Genomic DNA, 21,049 nt, shown 5'->3' on the forward strand with positions numbered 1-21,049 from the left:
TTGCACTAAAGGAAGTTCCACAGGCTGAAAAAGAAAATGCAGTCAACGTCACTTAATTCACCCTCCTTACCATAACCACATGGAATTTTATCCTAAGGATTCCAGAATCTGCAGGATTGTTGGAGGAAGGAAAAGGACAGGAAAGATCCACATTCAAGAGTACACTTGGCCTTTACACTGCACTGGATCCAACTTACTGATTACCACATACAGTTCTACCTACACTTTGCCTAGTGCTGTAACACCCATTTGCTCTCTATGCCAAAGGGACCACATGAAATGAATGGCAACGTTTAAGCTGTAACTTTTACTGAAATGAAAGAGAAGACCATATGTAGGGAACTGTCATGTGCATCTCACATCACACATAGGACTTGGGGGTAGGGAGTGGGAAACAGATCTGCAGACACAAACTTTTTTCCAAAAGTTATTGCTAGAGACTATCAAAGGGCCAACTGTGGTGTTTAACTTTCACACAATGAAGAAATTATTGCTAAATGTTTTCTGCAAAACAGCCCCATGAGTGAGATCCTATAGTCTGACACTCAGAGGGGCTTCCTTCACCTTCGGGAGAAGTCACGGCTCAGTGGTAGTAAATCTGCTTGGAAAGGAGAAAGAGGAGGAGGAGGAGGAAAAGAGGAAGATGGGGAGGAACAGGAGTTTGAATCTATACCCTGCTTTTCTCTACTTTTAAGGAGACACAAAGCAGTTTACAATCACCTTCCCTTCCCCTCCCCACAACAGGCACCTTGCGAGATAGGCGAGGCTGAGTCCTGAGAGAACTGTGAGTCTTGAGAGAACTGTGAGAACTGTGACTAGCCCAAGGTCACCCAGCAGGCTTTATGTGGAGAAGTGAGGAATCAAACCCAGTTCTCCAGATTAAGAGCCCACCACACTTAACCACAGCACCAGGCTGGTTCAATCCCCAGAATCTCCAGTTTAAAAGATCAGGTAGCAGGTGATGTGAAAGACCTAAGCCTGAGGCCCTGGAGAGCAGCTGTCAGCCTGAGTAGACGATACTGATTCTGACGGCCCAGCAATCTGATCCAGCATAAGGCAGCTCCGTATGTTTGTGTGAAATCATCTTCTGAGGATTGGTCCCACACGTTTGTGAAGTCAGAGTAAAAGTGACAGACATTTATTAACCCTGGCTCTTCATCCACTCGGGAGATTAATTTCTAATTAAAACAGGAAACAGTAGAAGCGCCCATTTTTCCAGCAAGTTGTGGAAAATCTAGAAGAAGCATAATTAGTCAGCATGCAACAAAATTTTCCATGCCTGTTTCCGTCATCCTCTCAACTGGCGCTTTCCACATACATTTTTTTCCAATATAAATTCCTAAACACTGATATTTTTCCTTCAGAAAAAAAATGCAGCAAATGAGCTGGCTGGCAGAGGGGGGATGGGGGGGGACGGGGAGAAACGCTCAGTTTGAGAACAATGTCTCTGCATGATTTCCTTCCTAATTGACTGTTACTGTGCTTCTGACAGACTAACCCCTAACACAATGTGCTGGCACTAAGTCTGGTGATGTAAACTGATTTGTAAAGCTTTTACCAGTGCCAGGTTAAAGCAGAAAACAGTAATCCAAATTTGCTTCTTTTCTTTTTTTGCACAAACGTGCTCAGCTCCCTTGCTGAAACCGAGACTTTTTTCAGACAAGTTGTTTAGTAGTTGGCAAACGTTATGCTTTTAACATGGACTTCTGCACGTTTTTCCCCCCGTTTGGTTTTGGAAAGGTTAACTTTTTCTTCATTGTTTTCATGGACGCTTTTACAGCAATGTTTTGCCTGCTTCCAAGCTAGCTTCCCTTAAGCGTGTGATTATAATGATTCATTGTTTATTTCTCCATCCCACCAAACCCCCAGCTCCTATCCATACCCCATGTAGTTGTGCAACCTCCCCTTCAGCCATTTTCTCCCCACCCCCCTTCTCCATTTTCAGGTAGACTCAGCTTTGTCAATTTCATCTAGAACTCCTGAAATTAACATCCAGGCAGAGTTACAAGAAGGCTGGGTGGATTGGATCAATTTCATATAGAACATTTCCTCCTCCTTATGGCATCCCATCTCTCCTTTCAGCCATTTCCCCTTTCTCATGGTTAGCCATTCCCCCCTTGCATTTTTTTAATTTTCTAAGTTAGATTATAGACAGGGCGTAGTTGCAAATGGACAAGTGAGTACTAAACTATTATTTCTCCTCCTCCTCCATTTTGAGATCAAAGCAGCTAGAACTCTCAAAGGTTAAAGTTAAGGCAGAGATACAATGAGTCTGGGTGCATTGGAGCAGCTTTGTCAATTTTACCTAGAGGTCCTGAAGTTAACATTCAGGCAGAGAAGCAGAGGCTTGTTGGATCAGAGCAGTTTGTCAATTTCACATAAAACACTCCCTTCTGCCTGTTGAAGTCCATCTTCCCTTTCAGTCATTTTCTCTTTCCCCTTTCTCCTCCGCAAAGGTGTAGCTCCAAGGGAACGGGGGGCACGATGCACTGGGTGCACCCCCCCTGTGGGGGTGTGGCGAGGGCTTTCCAGGGGTATTCTGGGGCAGGGGCATTCTGGGGTGGGACAGGGGCAGAGGATGCACCAGTGCACCAGCTGCTTTTCCCCCTTGCTACGCCTCTGCTCCCCCACCTCCCTTTTCCCTCTGACGTTAAATTATCAATGGGAGCTGATGTGAATGAAGAACTGAGTGGCAAGAATGTTGCTGAAATAAAAGGCTAGGATCTTTACAAAGATTGGGTCCTTTTCTTAAGGATGGGGTCTCAATGGGGGTGGGTCATACAGATGTGCATAATGCTTCAAGTTTATGAGGACTGCACCATTTTGTGTGCAAACATTTTCAAAGGGCCTGAAGGGAATGCACTGAATGTACTTGGATTGGAGAGATTCTCCAAGATGTAATAAAAGTGGTGACGGGCTAGATGTGCAGATCAGAGAGATTCCTCAGATTAGCTGCATACTCTTCTGTGGTCTACTGTGGCAAAAGTAATGTACAAGCTAGCAGTGACACTCCTTTATTTTATTTGCTACAATTATAGCCCAGCTTTCTCAATGAGACTTATTTATTTTATTTATTTTATTTTATTCGATTTTTATACCGCCCCATCCCCGGGGGGCTCTGGGCGGTGTACAGCATTTAAAAACAGTACAATTGAATAACATTTAAAAGCAGCGGTAAAAACTCCCAGTACATTCACAGATTAAACCCAGATCAAATTTAGGTTAAGATTCAAGATATAAAAATATAAAGTCATAAATAATAAAGTTATAAAATCCCTTGGAATGACTTTATAATAAAGTGGCGTCCAGTGTTTCAATAACGTAAAAACCCTCCCACCCCAGGGTGGAGGGGGGGCATAGCGAGTCTCGATGTTGTAATTGTGGCCCAGATGTTGAGGGCCAAGGTGGGGCACTATTGGCGGCTGGAACCTCCAAAGGCCCGGCGGAACAGCTCCGTCTTGCAGGCCCCTTGGAACTCTAAGAGTCCCATGGGGCCGGACAACGCTGGAGAGCGTTCCCTGAGGCGGAGGCCAGGGCAGTAAGGTCCTGGCAGCGTGGAAAACCAGCCACATTACCCGAGGGGCCAGGGACCACTGAGCCGTTGGCCTCCCACTTAGATCGAAGGGGCCAGCCTAGGGACATATGGGGTGATCACGATTCCCGAAGATACGATGGTCCCCAGGCAGTGAATGGCCTTGAAGGTCCAACACAACACCGCGAAGATGATCCGAACTCTACTGGAGACAATGCAGCTGCCGCGGCTGGGCTGAATGTGTTCCCGAAAAGTGCTGCCGTAAGCAGGCGATGCTGCTGCATGGTGAACCAGTTTTGTCGCTGGATCAAGCGCAAGGGAGGCCAGCGTAGAAGCGAGAGTTACAATAGACCAAGTCTGGAATGACCGTTGCATGGATCACTGAGGCTAGATCCCGGCTCTAGAGAGGAAGGGGCCAGTCGCCCGAGACTGTGAGATGAGAAAAAAGGCAACCGGGTTGTATGAACCACCCTGGATCTCCGGTGAAAAGATAAGTCAGGTGGACCCCAGGCTGCGAAGCGGAGGGTCGGTGCCAATGTGGCCCCCCTCCCATACCGGCTGACTGGAAAGTCCCCTCCCCTTCCGCAGCCAAACCAAAGGATCTCCGTCTTCAAAGGGAGTTCAGTTTCAACCTGCTCTATGGCAACCAACCAGCTACCGCCTCAAACAGTGCTGTAGAGGCACTTGGAGGCGTGACTGCTCCCCACCACCTCCATCAACAGGGTAGAGCTGAAGTGTCATCCAGCATGCTGATGACAGATCAGCCCAAAACTCGCACCAGCTGAGCAAGGGGTGCGCTGTAGATGTTAAATAACAGCGGGGACAGTAGGTGCCCCCTGAGGGCACACCGCATTGTAGCGAGGGCACCTCGGGAGCCTGGTCCCGCTTTACCTCACTACTGGTTCCGACCCCGGAGAAGCGGGGGTCATCCACTGAAGGACAGAACCCGCCTCCGGGGAGGCGGCCAGGCGGTGGGTCAGAAGATCGTGGTCGACCACATCAAACGCTGCGGTGAGATCTAACAACACCAACAGCCGATCCATAGCAATTAAACATGCGGAGTGTGTCCTAATAACCGTGACAGGAACGGTCTCGTCCCATGCCCAGCACGGAAGCCGGACTGGAAGGGGTCAAAAGCCGATGTGTCATCCAGAAAGCCTTGAGGCAGATTACACATTGTAAATCAATGAAATCAATAAACTGAATAATAAGCAACACAATACAACTAGGATTACAGAAATCTGACACAGAGCATATAATTAAACCCTGCAGAAAACAGTATTACATAAGTAGAACACAATGCAATGGGTGCAGATAATACATACTCTGTACGGTGGGTATAGTACAAAGACCTGTTCCATTATCATCCTCCTGAATCATTATGTTGTATTATTGCCCCATTACCCTTATAAAAATTTCCTCCTCATTAATTCTTGTTTTACATAGTTTGCAGAATGCCAGAAGAGTCAGAGCCTTCTGACCTCATCCAGGAGGCCATTCCACAAGGTTGGAGACCACAACAGAGAATGAACGTGTACAGGCAGTTGTGGATTGTGCCCATTTCCAATGTAGAACCCTCAGAATTTAAGATGCTAAACACAGAATGCCCAGCACCCTCACTAAACTACAATTCCCAGGATGCCTTGAGTGAAGCCATAACAATTATGACTGTTGAAATTATACAGTGCTAGAGAGATATGCTGAGAGAGTCAAGTTATTCTTTTTTTAAAAAAAAACAGTTCCATGAATCATCAGAAGAGGTAATAACATTTCCCCTCATGATGAGCTGTTTGCTGCGCAATCTCCTATTAAATTGCCTTCCACTGATCTTTCGTGAGTGCTCATGGTTGGAACTTATTAAATAATCCTGTTTGCAATGCACAAAACAAGGAGGAATCATACACCCAGCACTGCCAGCTTCGCAGAGTTAACATGCATAAATGAAAAGCAGTAAACACATCCTTCTGTGCGGGGAGAACCATTCCTAGTCAGCACATTTGGCTCAGGGGAAAAGATTTGCTGAACAAGGGGAATCCATTTATAGACAGGATATGGATGCATTTTAAAGGTCTGATCCCCAAGAGAAGGAGACACATTGGCTGGGGATGCGTTACCGCTCTGTCACCCCTTAGCAATGGGCTACATGGCATTTAAAAATGCTGATTTTACAGCAGATGCTCTAAAAATGGTATATCTTTCTCAGTAAAGTACGACATAATCAGTAAAGCACATAATTATCAATGCGTACATTACACAAGCCAGTGTTGGACTAGGATTTCAGAGATCTGAGTGTAATAATAATAGCTACAACAACAAATACAGTATTGCTTACCTGTAACTGTTTGTTCATGTAGTGATCCTCTGTGCAGGAACACATGGAATTGCACTTGCATAGGCCAATTGCAGAGCTGTTTCAGAACGGACAATATATGTCCCTAATGTGCTTTTCAAACAGCAAGGCAGGATTCATGGGCACCCCCAAACTCTTAACCAGCTCTGAAATTTTAGGTCAAGTGGATTCAGTCCCTCTGGACTATCAGCCTTTCAGACAAGAATTACCTCTGTCTTGTGTGGATTCAGCTTCAGTTTGTTTTGTCTTAGCCATCTGTTCACAGCCTCAGAATACAGAACTAACATGGACTCTCAGCTGGAGGATTGGACAATGAAATACAGAGCTGGGTGTCATCTGTATATTGGAGACACCCAATCCCAAAGATCTGGACAATTTCACTCAGTGGTCTCACATATATATTAAAGAACATGAGTGAGAGAACAGAACCCTGAGACACCCACAAGAATCCCACCCCACAAGAATCCCACCCAGTTGAGTCTGCGTCTCTGGTGGAGACTCAGGAATCCATCAGACAGAAAAGAGTGAATCATCAAGCGGTTTCAACCTTAATACCAACTCCCCCCTTCCCCCTTCCCACACTTACCTTAGTTCCTTTTTCAGAACTTTTTCAGGCTTCAAAAGGCCTTGTTCCCAGTAAAAAAAAGTCTGATGGGAACTATACTTCCCAGAAGACCTTGTGAGCCCCAAGTTCTCCTGGGAACTGTAGTTCCTCAGGCCGTTTTTACTGAGAACAAGGCCTTTTGAAGCCTGAAAAAGTTCTGAAAAAGGAACTAAGGTAAGTGTAGGAAAGGGGGGCAGGGGGTGCCGCGAGGGGCGAGGGGAGGGGCCTGGGGGTGATTTTTGCCCCCCCAGGCGTGCGCCTGGTGCACGACGCCCCGCCCCCTTGTGGTTTTGCCACTGGCAGACAAAAATGGAGTGGCCAACTGTATCAAAAGCCACAAGAGGTCCAACCACATCAACAAGGAAGACGGTTTGTTCCCTGTCCAACTCTAGATGAAGATCATCTACAAGTGTAACTAAAGGTACCCTGGCATCAAACCCAGGCCTGAAAACAGACTGAAACAAGTCAAGGGCAGATACACCATCCAGAAAACCTTAGAGCTGCCCTACCACCATGCAGAAAAGGTAAGTTGGAGACTGGCCTATAATTACCAACTTCATTCCTAGCCAGTGAAGGTTATTTGAGCAGAGGTCTAATAACTGCCACTTCAAAGGACTAATGACAGCCATCTCAGTCAGGGAGCAGCTGATGACTTCCGCTAATGACCCCGATTTATTTTTATGGCAAGATTTTAAAAGCCATGATGGGCACGGGTCCAGAGCTGACTCAGCGCACAGCCTTCCATAGGAGCAAACAGGGTCCCAAATTAGGCCCCTCAAGATCTTTCCAGCACTGACCTCTCTTTGCTGACCCAGTGCAGCAGATAGCAACAAGAGCTGCGGGGGCTTTATTGACATTCTTTTTTCCCCCCAAACTGCCAGGAGAGCAGCAGGCATAGGGCGTAACCTACACTCTTGGACTCACCTACCCACAGGGCTGTTGTGTCTCTCCTTGAGCTCACTGGAGGAGGGCAGGAGAAAAATGCCCTAGACCAGTGGTGGCAAACCTTTGGCACTCCAGATGTTATGGACTACAATTCCCACCAGCCCCTGCCAGCGTGGTCAATTGGTAGATTTTGAGCCTTGTGAGGTAGATTTTGAGCCTTGTGACACCAAATGAATCTTTGCCACTTTTTATTCATCTTCATGCCATAATATCACAAATGTCAGAGTTGCAAAAGACCTTGCAGACCATATTGTCCAACCCTGGACTATGAAAGAGGCCCAGAAATAGACCTTTCATGTACAAAACCTCTACCTGCAACCCAACCTCTACTTGAAGACCTCCACCCAAGGACAGCCCATCTGTCCATCTGGGTAAATGTCTCCAAATATTTACAACCGCTAAGCACCAAATCTTCCAGAAGACACAGGTGCAAAGTCTTACCTGAAAAGAGACTCCCGTGACAACCAGATTTCATTCTGCTTGATGGTCTTCCAGGAGAACAGCAACAGAAGCAAAGCTGACATGGTCATCGCAGTGGCTCTCCATTTATTCAGCCATCTACAAAGCTTGTTTAATCCGTGAACCAAAAGGATGCAGTACCCCATGCTGAAAAGGCAAATGTGAAAGAAGGGGGAAAAATCAGAGTCACAGCATTAGATTTTGGTTCCATGCCATGATTTATTTTAACTACAGTTAACCTGTAAAGTCAGGATTCAGCTTACAGGCAATCATTTGCCAACCTTTTCAAGCCTGCAGGCTCCTTTGGAATTCTGATACACGGTGGTGGGGACAACTACAAAATGACTGCTGTAGGAGGTAGAGCCACATACACAGAGAGGAAGCTAAGTGCAGGGGAGAAGGGGGGTATTTTTTTTAAAAAAAACAACTCCTGAAAAGAGTGAGAGTGGTGTGGTGGCAGCTGCCACTGAAACAATGGTATTTTAATTTGCACAGCCAATCAGATCTCCAGTGGTCAATCAGAAGTCCTTCTGGAGGAAGAGCTTCACATGGCCACACCCACTTTCTAAAAACACCCAGTAGGTACCAGGAAAAATGATGGTGGACACCATGTTGAAGACCTGTGCTCTAGAAGGTTAAATATTTTTGTACATAAAAGAGCAACAAACTTTTATTTGGGAGCCCAATACGGTAAAAAGAACATTTTCCGTGGAATTGAAACACTTGTGAAATTGATCCAGTCCTGCTTCCACAGGGCAGACTGGGAGGGACACCACTGCCAGCTGAGTGATGCTCTGTAGAGTGCCGTCAAGTCGCAACCCTTGTGGGGTTTTAAGGCAAGAGATTAAGCAGAGCTTGAAGCTGTTGCCTTCCTCTGAAGAGTTGTTCTTGGAGGTCTCCCTTCCAAATAGAGACCCAGCTCAGCTTCTGAGATATGTGGCTGTACTATACCATTCCACATCCCTCAACCATAACATTGAGGGATGCTGTGATTACACCAGAAACACCAATCCAAAACCACACTGGCAGCTCCATGGATTGTAGACTGAACTTCAACAGGGTGTTTTCTGTGAGGAAAAGCCATGTGTGTGTTGGAGGGGGTTCTATTATAATTCCTCTGGAATTCTTTCTGTCTTAAGTTCCAGAGATGCCCATTCTTTACTCAAAGGCATAGGTGTCAAACTCGTCGCCCAGATGTTATGGCATCATGCTGGCAGGGGATGATGGGAACTGTAGTCCATAACATCTGGAGGGCCGCAAGTTTGACATCTGTGCTCAAAGACCTTCTCACATGCTCCACTGAGCAACTTCTCACATAACATTAACAGGCTTTGTTTTCTCTTTCGCCTCACTGCCAACATAATGGCTTATTAGGGTTTTTTTTTTTTTGCAATGTTTTAATTTGCACAGCCAATTAAAGTAGAGTATTTTGCTTGGAGATTTTAGTTTAGTGTAAATTGTGTTGAGTTTATTAAGAAAAGTGCTATTCAAGCATATTTTAAAAACTGTCCAAAATTAACTAAGTCAGTATAACTTCATAAACCATTTCCTTAACCTGAAGGTACATTATCTAAATATGTGCTATATCACTACAAAAATGTCATTTCCCTCAAAAAACCAACCTTCAAGAGGTGCCCCCCCGCTCCAAAAATACCATTTAGATTGAACCTCTGGCTCACTTTTCTAATTACAAAGAAATGGATCTTTTAAAAGTTTACGGTTCCTTAAATTATTTCATGTTTGCTTAAAATGCAAACCAATGCCAGTATGCGATGATACGATCACCATAAATCCATCCAAATACCAACCCATCTTGCATACGGCCAAAACGCATTTGTCCCTCCAAAGAACCCGTTTGCTGTTTTGTTAAAACAGCTAAATCTACAGTCTAGACGTAAAGCGCCATGAGCTAATTTGTTTTTGTTCTCTGAAAAGCTTTGGCTTTTATTCCAGTGTGTTCGTTGGTCTTTGCCAAACTATACGGCAACAACATCTCCTTGTTTGTTCTTATGATCTTGAGTCCTTATGAAACCCAACCACTTTAAAAAATCAGCCTGATTAATGGGCATAGATCCAAATGTCAGATGTTCAAATAAGGGTAAGAATCGTTTTAAAAGCACTGTTGTAATAGTTAGTAACCTACAGTGCAGAGACAGAGTACCGAAATGGTTTTTGCTTCCTCTGTTTTAAAATGTACCAGGAATGACTCCAGGGCAACCATATTTTCTTCATGCAATTGCTCCCTGTACATGTTTGTGGACATGATCAATTCAGGAAAATGCAACATGTCGCAGGACAAGGTGAAATAAATACACGTGACGTCTACAATTGCAGCTGCTCCAACAGATGATAGACAATGTTTCTTCAAGCAATCACAAGTGTAGAGACAATCAATTTTCATTACTTTGCTGAATGAAATACTGATCATGGGGATTTGAATCCTTCAGGTCCCTTCAGCGGCTGAAGGAAGCTGGAACCTTCCAGACAAGTGGTCCATCTATTCAGTCTCTAACATTTCTTGTTAAAAGACTTCATGCAGCAAGTTGCACAAATGGATAAGAGGACCACTTCAGGCCAATACGGCTGGAATAGATGCTTTGGACTGTGAGGTCTAAACTAAGGTGATCAGATGGTCACCTTTGTGATCCGGGACAGGGTGGCAAACGGCAAGCCCCAGAAGGCAGTGCGCTCCTGCGGCCGGGCGCATGGGAGGCTGCCGCACTGCCTTGCGCCCCAGAAGGCAGTGCGGCAGCCTCCCAAAAATCGGGACAATTTGAGGAACCCGTGGGACGCGGGACGAATTGTTTAAAGGCGGGATGGTCCCGCCAAAAGCGGGACGTCTGGGCAGCCTAGTCTAAACACACTGTGTTAGGCTGAACACAATGTTTCTGCATGTGCAAGCTGTTTCCCCCACCCCACCCCACCCCCCGAGCACAACTTTTCTTTACTCTACCCACGACAACCAGAAATTTCCCAAGAAATCCTGCTTCTGGAAGAGCAATATTCTGAGGGAAGCATTTTGGGTGGTTCCATGAGGTGGGAACTGAGAATACTGCATCCATGGATGGAAGTCCTTGTATCTGCAAAAATCCTGAACTCAAACCAAACCACTCTCCCTAAAACCCCTAAAGAATTAAGGAATTACAGGATTATTTTCCTACAAGGAATAGCAAAAATACTTCTTAGTTTATCAAAGAAATTACTAGGAAGGAAGTCTGAAAGGTCTGTAAATGCTATAAAGGTATATAAAATATTTAAAAATTACTGGCATAGAAAAAACGGGTAGAGAAAATAAAATATTTTTTTCCATTCTCATAATTTATGGTCTCCTTATTAAGTTGACTTGCAATAGCTTCAGGTCTGAAAAAAGAAAACCAGACCGTCCCACACCACACACAAAATAGATTTATCAAGCCTGGGATGCTGAGGTAGCACGGAAATTGAAGTGTTATTATACTGACCAAATCACCCAATAAACACTCTGTGGCCGACCACTAGGAAATCACGATTATAATAAATCAGCAGTGGAAAGTTAGCTAATTGCAAATAAGCCTCATTGCAATTAGTGTTAGCACAGTCCAGCCAACATTAGATACTTTAGAACCATCTGATTTCTATAGGAATGACCATTAAATAGGTACTTAAGTCCCAAGGAAATCTATGGGACTTAAAATCACCTGCTCCGGGCGCCCCCACCCCTATGGCCCACTTACTTTTGCAAGCCTGCAGGGAGGTCGGGAGGTGGGGGGCTCGGGAGGTGGCAAGAGGCTCAGCGGGCGCCTGACGCTGGCTCCTGCACTCCCTGGCTTCCCTGCTGACAGGGCAGCCTCCAATAGAGGTGGGGAGGCCGGCAGAAGCCAGAACCGGGTTGACAGCCTGCTGCAAGCCCACCAAAGTGCCCCTCGAGTCGATGGGTGTCTGGTGGACCTGCAGCAAGCTTCGGTGTCTGAGGGGTGATTTTGGTGTCCCCCCATGTGACCTGATGGGCAACACCTCTGGCAAGTATGCCCCTGCTTGTAGTAGATGATGTATAAGACTTCTGTCTGAGACCTTGGAGAGCACCTGCCAGTCAGAATTTACTAATTGGACCAATTCAGAATAGGAAAGCCTCATGAGTTCATCAGTTCATGTAAACAGTTCATTTATGTTCAATGGAAGAGTATAATTTACTCCTAGTTAGAGAAACACTGGAATTAGTCAATTGCAGTTACCCTGAACTTCTTATAAAAGTTTGTACTGTGTAAGTAGTACGAATTACATTGTACTTCAACTGCAGAAGAAAATACTTAGTGACTGGCATTTTTATAGTGCTTGCAGTGTTCAAAGGGCTTCATACTCATCTTGTCATAATCCTCAGAACAGCCCTATAAAGCAGGCCAATATTATATCCACCATATTGAACAAGGGTGCTAAATAGTTTCATGATAGAGGTAAGGTCTAAATGGGGGAATCTTCTGTTTCAGAGTTTATTCCTGAGCCAATGCATTAACAGAGATAAGCTTGAAAGGAAAATTAAAAGAAACAACCGATAGACTATCCCACAGGTAGATTTTAGATTCTGTTCATTGTATTACCAATAGCTTTGCTATAAACAAGCAGAAATTGGTATTTTTGAGACTACTGTGGCGCATTTAATCAAGCAGAAGAAGAGAGGGCAAATGGCACAGGAAAATCAGCATTCGAATCAGGAAGAAAGAACGAAAAAGGTACAGCATGGAAGCAAGTGAATAACAACAGAATCCTTGACTCTCTATTTTCATGATTTTAAGAGGTCACCCACCTCATGAAAATTTCAACTCCATTCTTGCATCCCCAATCACTTGATGAATTTTAATCACTACAGAACAAAATGCTATTAACAGAGGTCGAGTAAAAATAACTGCAAAAGTCACTTCACATCTTTCATTTAAAAACATAATTTAAAAAGGCATCGGAGGTTCTTTCGGCCCATTACATATTACACAATTTCCTGTTTTAAAGGGGGGGGGGGAGATGAACATAAAGACTGGAACTTTTGAGAAACATAGATTAAGTAGACCTGGGTGGAAACAAGCAATGGCAAAACAAAATGCAAATTTTAAGTCACAAAAAGGCTACCCCTTATATGCCCAGTTTCCCTGAAAATAAGAACTACCCAGAAAATAAGCCCTAGCATGATTTTTCGGGATTTTTGGAGGATGCTTGAAATATAAGCCCTACTCCAAAAATAAGCCCTAGTTACAGATTCCCCTGCACAGCTGATCTGGTCACGTAGGGGGTGCAAAATCATGGAAAAAAATAAGACATCCCCTGAAAATAAGCCCTAATGCATCTTTTGGAGCAAAAATTAATATAAGACCCTGTCTTATTTTTGGGGAAACAGGGTACCAGGAGACTCTGCCAAAGGACCTGAAAATATTTGGCATGCATCTATTGATGGTGCTCCTGGATCATCCTTCAATAATTTCTTTTAACTACCTATTCATTTATACTCACCATTCTCTACCAATGGGTAGCCAATGTGGTTTTTATTGTTCTCTCATTCATTTTATGTACACCCCTAAGTGCAACTAATCTGCAGGCAGTACCCTACTCCCAGTCAAATCTTGCTCCTCTCTCCATGGCAAAAGCAGTGAGAAACTGTACACATGTGAAAACCAGCACTACAAACTGTACTCAGAAACCAAAAAGGAACCAATGCGGCCCTCTCAGACTCAGAACAGCAACCCCCTCACTCCCATCATTAATCAAAAGAACTAAAATATCTAGTGCAGCCTCAAGATTACTAACCAAGCATTTCAATTATATTCTTTAGGAGTAGCTGTAGCCAACACATTGGTTACTGGAAGAGACGGTGGCTCAGAAGTACAATATCCAGTTTGACTGCAGAAAAGTCCCAGTTTCAACGCACAGCTTCTCCAGTTAAAAGGATCAGGTAGTAGTAGATGGTCTACCACGGAACCACAGCCTCCCCAATAGAATCTAGTCCCCAAGGAGCTCACACCAGATAAATGTGGGCCTCATTATACTATTGTAACAGCCATGGATCCTGCCAAAAACGAAGGTTCCCAGGCCCAACAAAAATAGAAAAGTGACTTTAGTATGTAAACCAGGAAAGAATAATGGTTTCTGTAATTTGACCATTGTATGATGTAGGGAGTGGAAAGGGAAATAACTAAGAGCACATCAGAAATTCCAGAGAAATTGATATTGTTCTCAGAAGGGAGGTTCTGAGATAGTCAAGATTTTTAAAAAAATCTAGGAACCAAAAGTAATTAAAAGGGGAAGAGAAGAAAAGCCTTGAATATCACACCAATGCAGGCTGCTTCAAACATTCTACACAGCCACAAATATCTGATTTTGAGCATTTTTAAAATGTTAATGTTATTCATGTACGATTTTAGTAGCTGTAAGGAAGATGTATATGGGACCTTTTTCCATTCCTGTACATCTGCAACATAGTACAGTTGTGTTTAGTCAAAAATAAATCCAACTGAAATATATAATGGATGAAAAAGTGCTGACTGCTGTTATATGATCAGGTGATAAGATGTACTGGAAAGATTTGCTGAGAAATCAAATTGAATAACAAACTGGTGACAGGAACATGAAGATACATGTATCTATGAGTGTCAAATAAAGTCACTGATTTGACTTGATAATATTCCTTCCAGCCTTTGCTGGATTATCCTGTTTTACCTCAACAAATTAAGCCTGCATGTTAGACTCGGGCCCTTTCTGCACATGCAGAATAATGCACTTTCAATCCACTTTCACAACTGTTTGCAAGTGGATTTTGCTATTCCTCACAGTAAAATCCAGCTGCAAAGTGCATTGAAAGTGCATTATTCTGCATGTGCGGAAGGGACAGCAACTAGGACAAATTATTTAATGAACTGTATTGTCAAAGGCTTTCATGGCTGGAATCATTGGGGTGTTGTGGGGTTTCCGGGCTGTATGGCCATGTTCCAGTAGCATTTTTTCCTATCGTTTTCCCTGCACCTGGCATCTTCAGAGGATCTGATGGTAGTAAAGCAAGTGGAGTATAACCTGTGGAATGTCCACAGTGGGAGAAAGAACCATTTGCACTGGTTAACAAGTGTAAAGAGGGAAATTACCAAGTGTGATTTGCATGTGTTGAGTGGAATCCACCCATTTTAGCATAGGCAAATATCCTATTCCCCCGAAAATAAGACCTATCCCAAAAATAAGCCCTAGCATGATTTTTCTGGATTTTTGGAGGATGCTTGAAACATAAGTCCCACTTCACATGGGGGGTGCAAAATCATGGGAAAAAAATAAGTCATCCCCTGAAAATAAGCTCTAACGCATCTTTTGGGGAAACACGGTATTTAATGAACCTCATGACTGATCTATTCTGTTCTTCTTCTGAGGAATGCAAGGCAATGGTATATGGTACTCCCCACCATCACAACTCTGTAGTTTGGGCTGAGAAATAGTGTTTGATGGTTGAGCAGCAATTTGAACCAAGATCTCTCAAGAGCTAGCCAGACCACACTACATCAAACTGGCTCTCCAGAAATTTTAACTAGGATCTCTGATGTCTTGGGCCTAGTCCACCCAGATAGCAGAATGTGCAAGAATTCTGAGGTCATAGAATGGATTGTACCGTATCAGATTGAAAGCTTCTCTGTGTCACATTATATGACAGAACAGACCTTGTTTCACCACAATGACTTCAAACTAGCATTTGACAATTGGACATCCCCCCCTCCAAATCCAATGGAAGTTGTCACACAGTCATCTCCATGTATGCAGTCACAAATATTTATTTTTACATAACCTCGCTTTTAGAAAAGCTCAAAGAGGTTCTTTAAATCACCTCCATGTACACACATCCAGTGTACTGTCAATCCATCCTTATATAGACATTCTCGCTGTATTCTAAATTAAATAGCTGAGAGTAGAAATAAAATTCATAGAAGACTTATTACATTTGGCATCAAAGCAAGAGATGAAACCACTTATAAATAGCATTTGCATTAACAGTTTTTAAAACAGACAGTCCCTGCGCTCTTTGTTCAATCGTTTTATTGCCAAACTCCCCCCTTGGAGCAAAGGAGGAGGATTATTCTTACTCTTCTGAGGTTATCAGCTATTTTTAAGGAGAACCAAATGAGAGACATAATTCATCCCTGCTCAGTATCTGTGCAAGAAGTCGAGTTTAGCCTTCTCCAAACCCTTCTCCTTTTCTCCCCTCAGGAAAACTTGAAACAACAAGCAAAGTCTATCCTAACATAAGAATTAGCTGCCACGTACATTTTTCATTCTGAAGATTTAAGTTCCAGCTCTCTGTCAAGTTGAGGCATGAACAATGTTTAAACAAGGAAATTCAGGATCAAGTAATCAGAGTTGGAAAATAAGCATTCCTTCCTCCTAGTGGCATAAGGAGGATTGGGGAGGTGATTTATTTATTTATTTTTATTTATTTATTGAATTTAATGCTCAACTCCTCTCCTTCCAGCCTTGGGGTAGCTCACATCATATACATAAAACATTTAAAAACATTTACTAACCATAATAACATATTAAATAAATCCAAGTAGCAATTACACATCCAATATATTGTAATTTAAATAAGCAATAACCATGCTGAGGGCTCCCGATGGACTAATAATAGAGTTGGAATCAAAAACTGAGAGTGGGATTGGATTGAATTGGGAGGCCTAGATGGTTAACCATAGTTGCCTCAAGCTCTATGCCTGGTGGAACAACTCTGTTGTTACCTAGCTTAACAGTTATGAATATATTTTTCAAAGTAGCAATGGGGAAAATAACTCAGCAGTGCGAGAGGCAGGCTAGGTGGGATCTTTTAGACAACTATACCAGAATTGGCTTTTGAACAGTTCTACAGAGAATGAAAAAGAGACCAAATTGTAGTTTAAATATTTTTATGTAAATTTTGGTTGCAAACAATCACACAGTAAGATATGGAGAAGCATACATACAGTTCCTAAGTGATATAAAAAGGGAGGAGAGGGATAGGTTTGGATGATAGAATTAGGAGAGGGAGCAGGGGACTTATATGTTACCTAAATTCAGCTGAAGAAGTTCTTGGAGAAGGCAAGGATTCCTATGCCAGCATAGGGATCCAACGCGAAGGAGGATATTGTGTCTCCAACCAACTAGACCAAGAGAGGTTTAGCCAGTAAAGAGCACTGAGGCTACAGTGCACAGTACTTTTATACCCTTTTGCGCAGGTAGAGGCAGGAACAAGTAAGTTTCAGTTTCGTTTTCCTGAATCTGTTGGGATTTCTCATGCTAGGATTGCTGGTTTGAGCTAATCAAGGCTCATCTACTGTTGCTAAGTGTTGGGATAATAGAGTCAATTGTTCCTTGATTACATCGGGAGCTCTGAAAGGTTTTATGGAGAGTAACTCCTTGGAGTTCCTGCTCAGGTATTCAATTTCGCTGAGGCTTTGATTGGATCAGGAAGGGATTGATTGTTAGGGAGATCGTATCTAGAGATAGTGGAAATGCAGGTAAGGAGCAATTGTTGAGGAAATGGTTTCTCAAAGGTAGATTAAATATAATGTCCAGTATCAGGGAGTTTTCCAGGATTCACTGCATCAGAACAGCTTTAGCGGGGTGTGGTAATCAAGATATGTCCATGGTCCATGAGGCTTCCAGCTCCTATTGCCTGGAGTAACTCATTCACTGATTTAATCTTGCATACAGACCTTTTGCCTTAGGTCTGTTTTTAGGGTGGACACTCTGCTACCTACACACACAAATGAGAATTGGTTTTGCCAATACAGTTGTACAGAAAAATGATATGAGATCCATATTTCAACAATGTGAGAAATGTGAGAAACTGCATAAGGTCCCGCAGAGCCCTGGCTTCCTCACACTTCCTCACACAGAGCATTCCATCAGGCTGGGGCCAGGGTTGAAAAAGCACTGGCCCCGGTAGAGGCCAGCCAGACTTCCTTTAGGCCAAGGATCATCCGTAACTTGGTATTGGCTGAACAGAGCAATCTTTAAGGGACTAGCAGGAGAGACGGCCCTATAAGTACACTGGTCCCAGACCCTTTAGGGCTTTGTATGTTAGAACCTTGAATCTGATTCCGTGCTCTACCAGAAGCCAGTGCAGTTGGTAGAGCATAGGCTGAATATGCATCCGCCACAAAGGATCCTGTAAGGACTCTTGCTGCCACATTCTGGACTACTTGGAGCCTCCAGAGCAGACCTAAGGGTAGCCCTGTGTAGAGCATATTGCAGTAATCTAGCCTAGAGGTGACTGCTGCATGAATCACAGTGACTAGGTCAGCCTGGAAAGACAGGGCACCAGCTGGTGGAGATGGAAAAACACCCCCCTAGTGGTATGCGCTACCTCGTCTTCCATATCAGGGAGGCATCCAACATCCAGTCACATGATCTCTGTCTTTCCTGGATTCAGCTTCAAACAACTCTTTCATCCCTTCCATCACAGCCCCCAAACAACTGGCCAGAACTTCTGGTGCAGCTTCCTGATGGCCGTCCATCAACAGTTACAAACTAGGTGTCATCAGCATACTGATAACAGCCAAGTCTAAACCTCTGGATTAACCCAGTGAAGGGCTGCATGTAGATGTTAAACAGTATCAGAGCATCACCCTTTGAGGGACGCCACACACCAGAGAATGGTGGGCGGACATTCTCTCGCCAAATGCTACCTTGGAGAAAGGAGCACAGTCCTTGCAAGGTAGTCCCCTATATTCCCATGCTGCCAAGGCAGTTGGCAGAGATGTCATAATTGGCCATGTGAAATGATGCTGACAGATTCGGGAGTATCAGCAGCACTGATCCGCCTTGGTCCAGATGTCTCCAGAGGTCATCCATGAGTAGGGCCAGAGTCGATTCCACCCCATGGTCAGTGCAGAAGTCAGATTGGAATAGACCCAGGGCTAATGTCTCATCCAGAAAAGTCTGGAGCTGCTCCTCAACCACTCTCTCAATAACTTTGCACAGGAATGAAAGGTTCAACCAAGAGGTAATTGGACAGAGGATCTAAATATGGTTTCTAAGCAAATGTTGATGTACAATCATGCTTAATTCACCCTTTATTACTGTCAAAGAAAATACAAAATTCTTCATATGCTGTACGTTTTCTTTTACAGGATCATTCTTTTGACGTTACTTGTACAGTTGCTTCTTTTTTGGTTATCGTTTTAAAACGATAGTTACTGTTTTACTTGACTGTTGCTGTTGGTTGATTTATATTTATTTTACATTATGTTGTTGTTTTATGCTAATAAAAGGCACTGACTGACTGACTGGTTTCTAAGCAATCTCACCACAGCCTGTTTCAATCCCTCAGGGAAAGTCCCTGAACTTTGGGATAAGTTAATAATATTCCCTAAGGGAGGCCACACTGCATCCCACTGGCCTTTACCAACCAGGATGGGCACCGATCAAAGAGGCACAGGATAGGCTTTGTAGCCCCCAAGTATTCTGTCCACATCACCTTAGGAAAGTAAGTTGAAATGGTCAAAACAGGACCAACAGACAGGCAAGCGGCCACCAGATCAGACCTACTGGCTCATCACAAGTCAACCACAACCTGACGTTCCTTTACACCCACGCACAAAGGCTCATTCCGCACATGCAGAACAATGCACTTTCAAACTGCTTTCAGTGCTCTTTGAAGCTGTGCGGAATAGCAAAATCCACTTGCAAACAGTTGTGAAAGTGGTTTGAAAACGCATTATTTTGCGTGTGCGGAAAGGGCCAAAGAGTCTCAAAGACAGCTGGAGAGTCCCATTGGAAAGTTAAGAAAGAAGATGTCTTGTATCGATTTTTTAAAATCATACATACACACAAAAAAATTTAAGTCTTTCAGAGGTACCTGGTGGGACCTCACTTCGCCCATGCAGATGCTCATATTTACAGCAGTTCCCATGCAGGGACTCTGTCTACATCTCTCGCAATTGCTGCTGTTGCCCCATGATGGTACCCAAAAGAAAACACAGTTCTCACTGTGCAAACAATGGTAACTCCATGTAAGAAATCCCCATGGAGTCACCAGTGGCGACAAACAGTGCTGCTTCCTAAGAGCAGCCAAGAAACAAGCCTGACAGCAGCCCCATGCCCTCTGGAGACACTCATGTACATGCTGGCCATTGTGTGAATTGAGGAAGCCCCCAATTGCCACCAATTGTAGGATCATTCTCTCGGGGAAAGCTCTGCAGCTACGATTTATTCCATCAAGCAGCTGGATTCTGTCAATGTGCAACCGAGATATTTGAACATTACTGTTACCATAGCACCTAATTCAATGAAGCCCTTCAGTAGAAATAAGTATTTAACCCCAGAATTCCATGTATAGAGATTCATGTAGGGCTGGCTGAACAGCTATCCACAAATATTAATGAACAGGTAATGTTTAACATAAAAGGCACAGCCCTGAATCACTGCACGGCTCATAACTAATTAAACTGTTTCGTTTGCCACCAACCAGATGTTGCTTGAGAGATCTTGGAGAACACAGCAGTAATTTAATACCTGTGGTATTCACAGATGTTTTGAAGGCGGGGTAACAAATCTATATGCATATCTAAACTATGAGAGGTAAAATGAAGAGCCAGTTCAAAAGGAAGTATAAAAAATTACCTTGGCATATAAAGGACACGCTCTGCCACAACAAACCCCACCCTGAAGAAAAGGTTGCTAGCTGGTATGAAGGGGAAAACCAGGAACAAGAGGCCAACCAGGACTTCTCTGTGTTCCAGCTTCTGAAAGAGAGCAAGAATTACAGCAACATGAGCGAAAGAGAACACGAAGTGGAGGCCAGATAACAGACTCATTTCTCATATAACACTATATTTAGTAGATACCTGGACTATCTGGATGTTTATTGAAAGAACATAACAAGAGTCCCACGGGATCAGACCAGTGGTCTCTCTAGTCCAGCAGCTTGTCTCACGCAGCAGCCAACCAGTTACTACAGAGGGCCAGAAACAAGACACAAATAGAGGCTGAGGCGTTTCCCTAATGTTGGCTCCTGGCACTGGTATTCAGAGGATTACTGTAAATGTGGAGGTTCCCTTTGTCACTATGACTAGCAGCCGCTGATATACTTCTCTTCCATAAATCTGTCTAATCCACTTTTAAAATCATTTATACCTATGGCTACCACTACATCATTGAGCAGTGAATTCCACATTTTAATCAGTCACTG

The 21,049-nt window shown here is 43.7% G+C and overlaps 1 protein-coding gene across 3 annotated transcripts in view; it reads right to left on the bottom strand.

The window, feature by feature from the left end:
* Positions 1-21,049, bottom strand: part of TMTC1 (transmembrane O-mannosyltransferase targeting cadherins 1) — a 174,689-nt gene that overhangs the window by 57,667 nt on the left and 95,973 nt on the right. For 2 of the 3 annotated variants that reach the window (XM_048501224.1, XM_048501222.1), the window contains 2 exons: positions 20,482-20,603; positions 7,873-8,037 (listed from right to left, as the gene is read on the bottom strand). In XM_048501224.1, coding sequence (XP_048357181.1) covers positions 7,873-8,037; positions 20,482-20,603 — 287 coding nt within the window. The remainder of the gene's footprint in view (positions 1-7,872; positions 8,038-20,481; positions 20,604-21,049) is intronic. The other variant, XM_048501223.1, reaches the window with a different exon arrangement.

Source organism: Sphaerodactylus townsendi, linkage group LG06, assembly GCF_021028975.2.
Source record: "Sphaerodactylus townsendi isolate TG3544 linkage group LG06, MPM_Stown_v2.3, whole genome shotgun sequence".
Taxonomy (NCBI): Eukaryota; Metazoa; Chordata; class Lepidosauria; order Squamata; family Sphaerodactylidae; genus Sphaerodactylus; species Sphaerodactylus townsendi.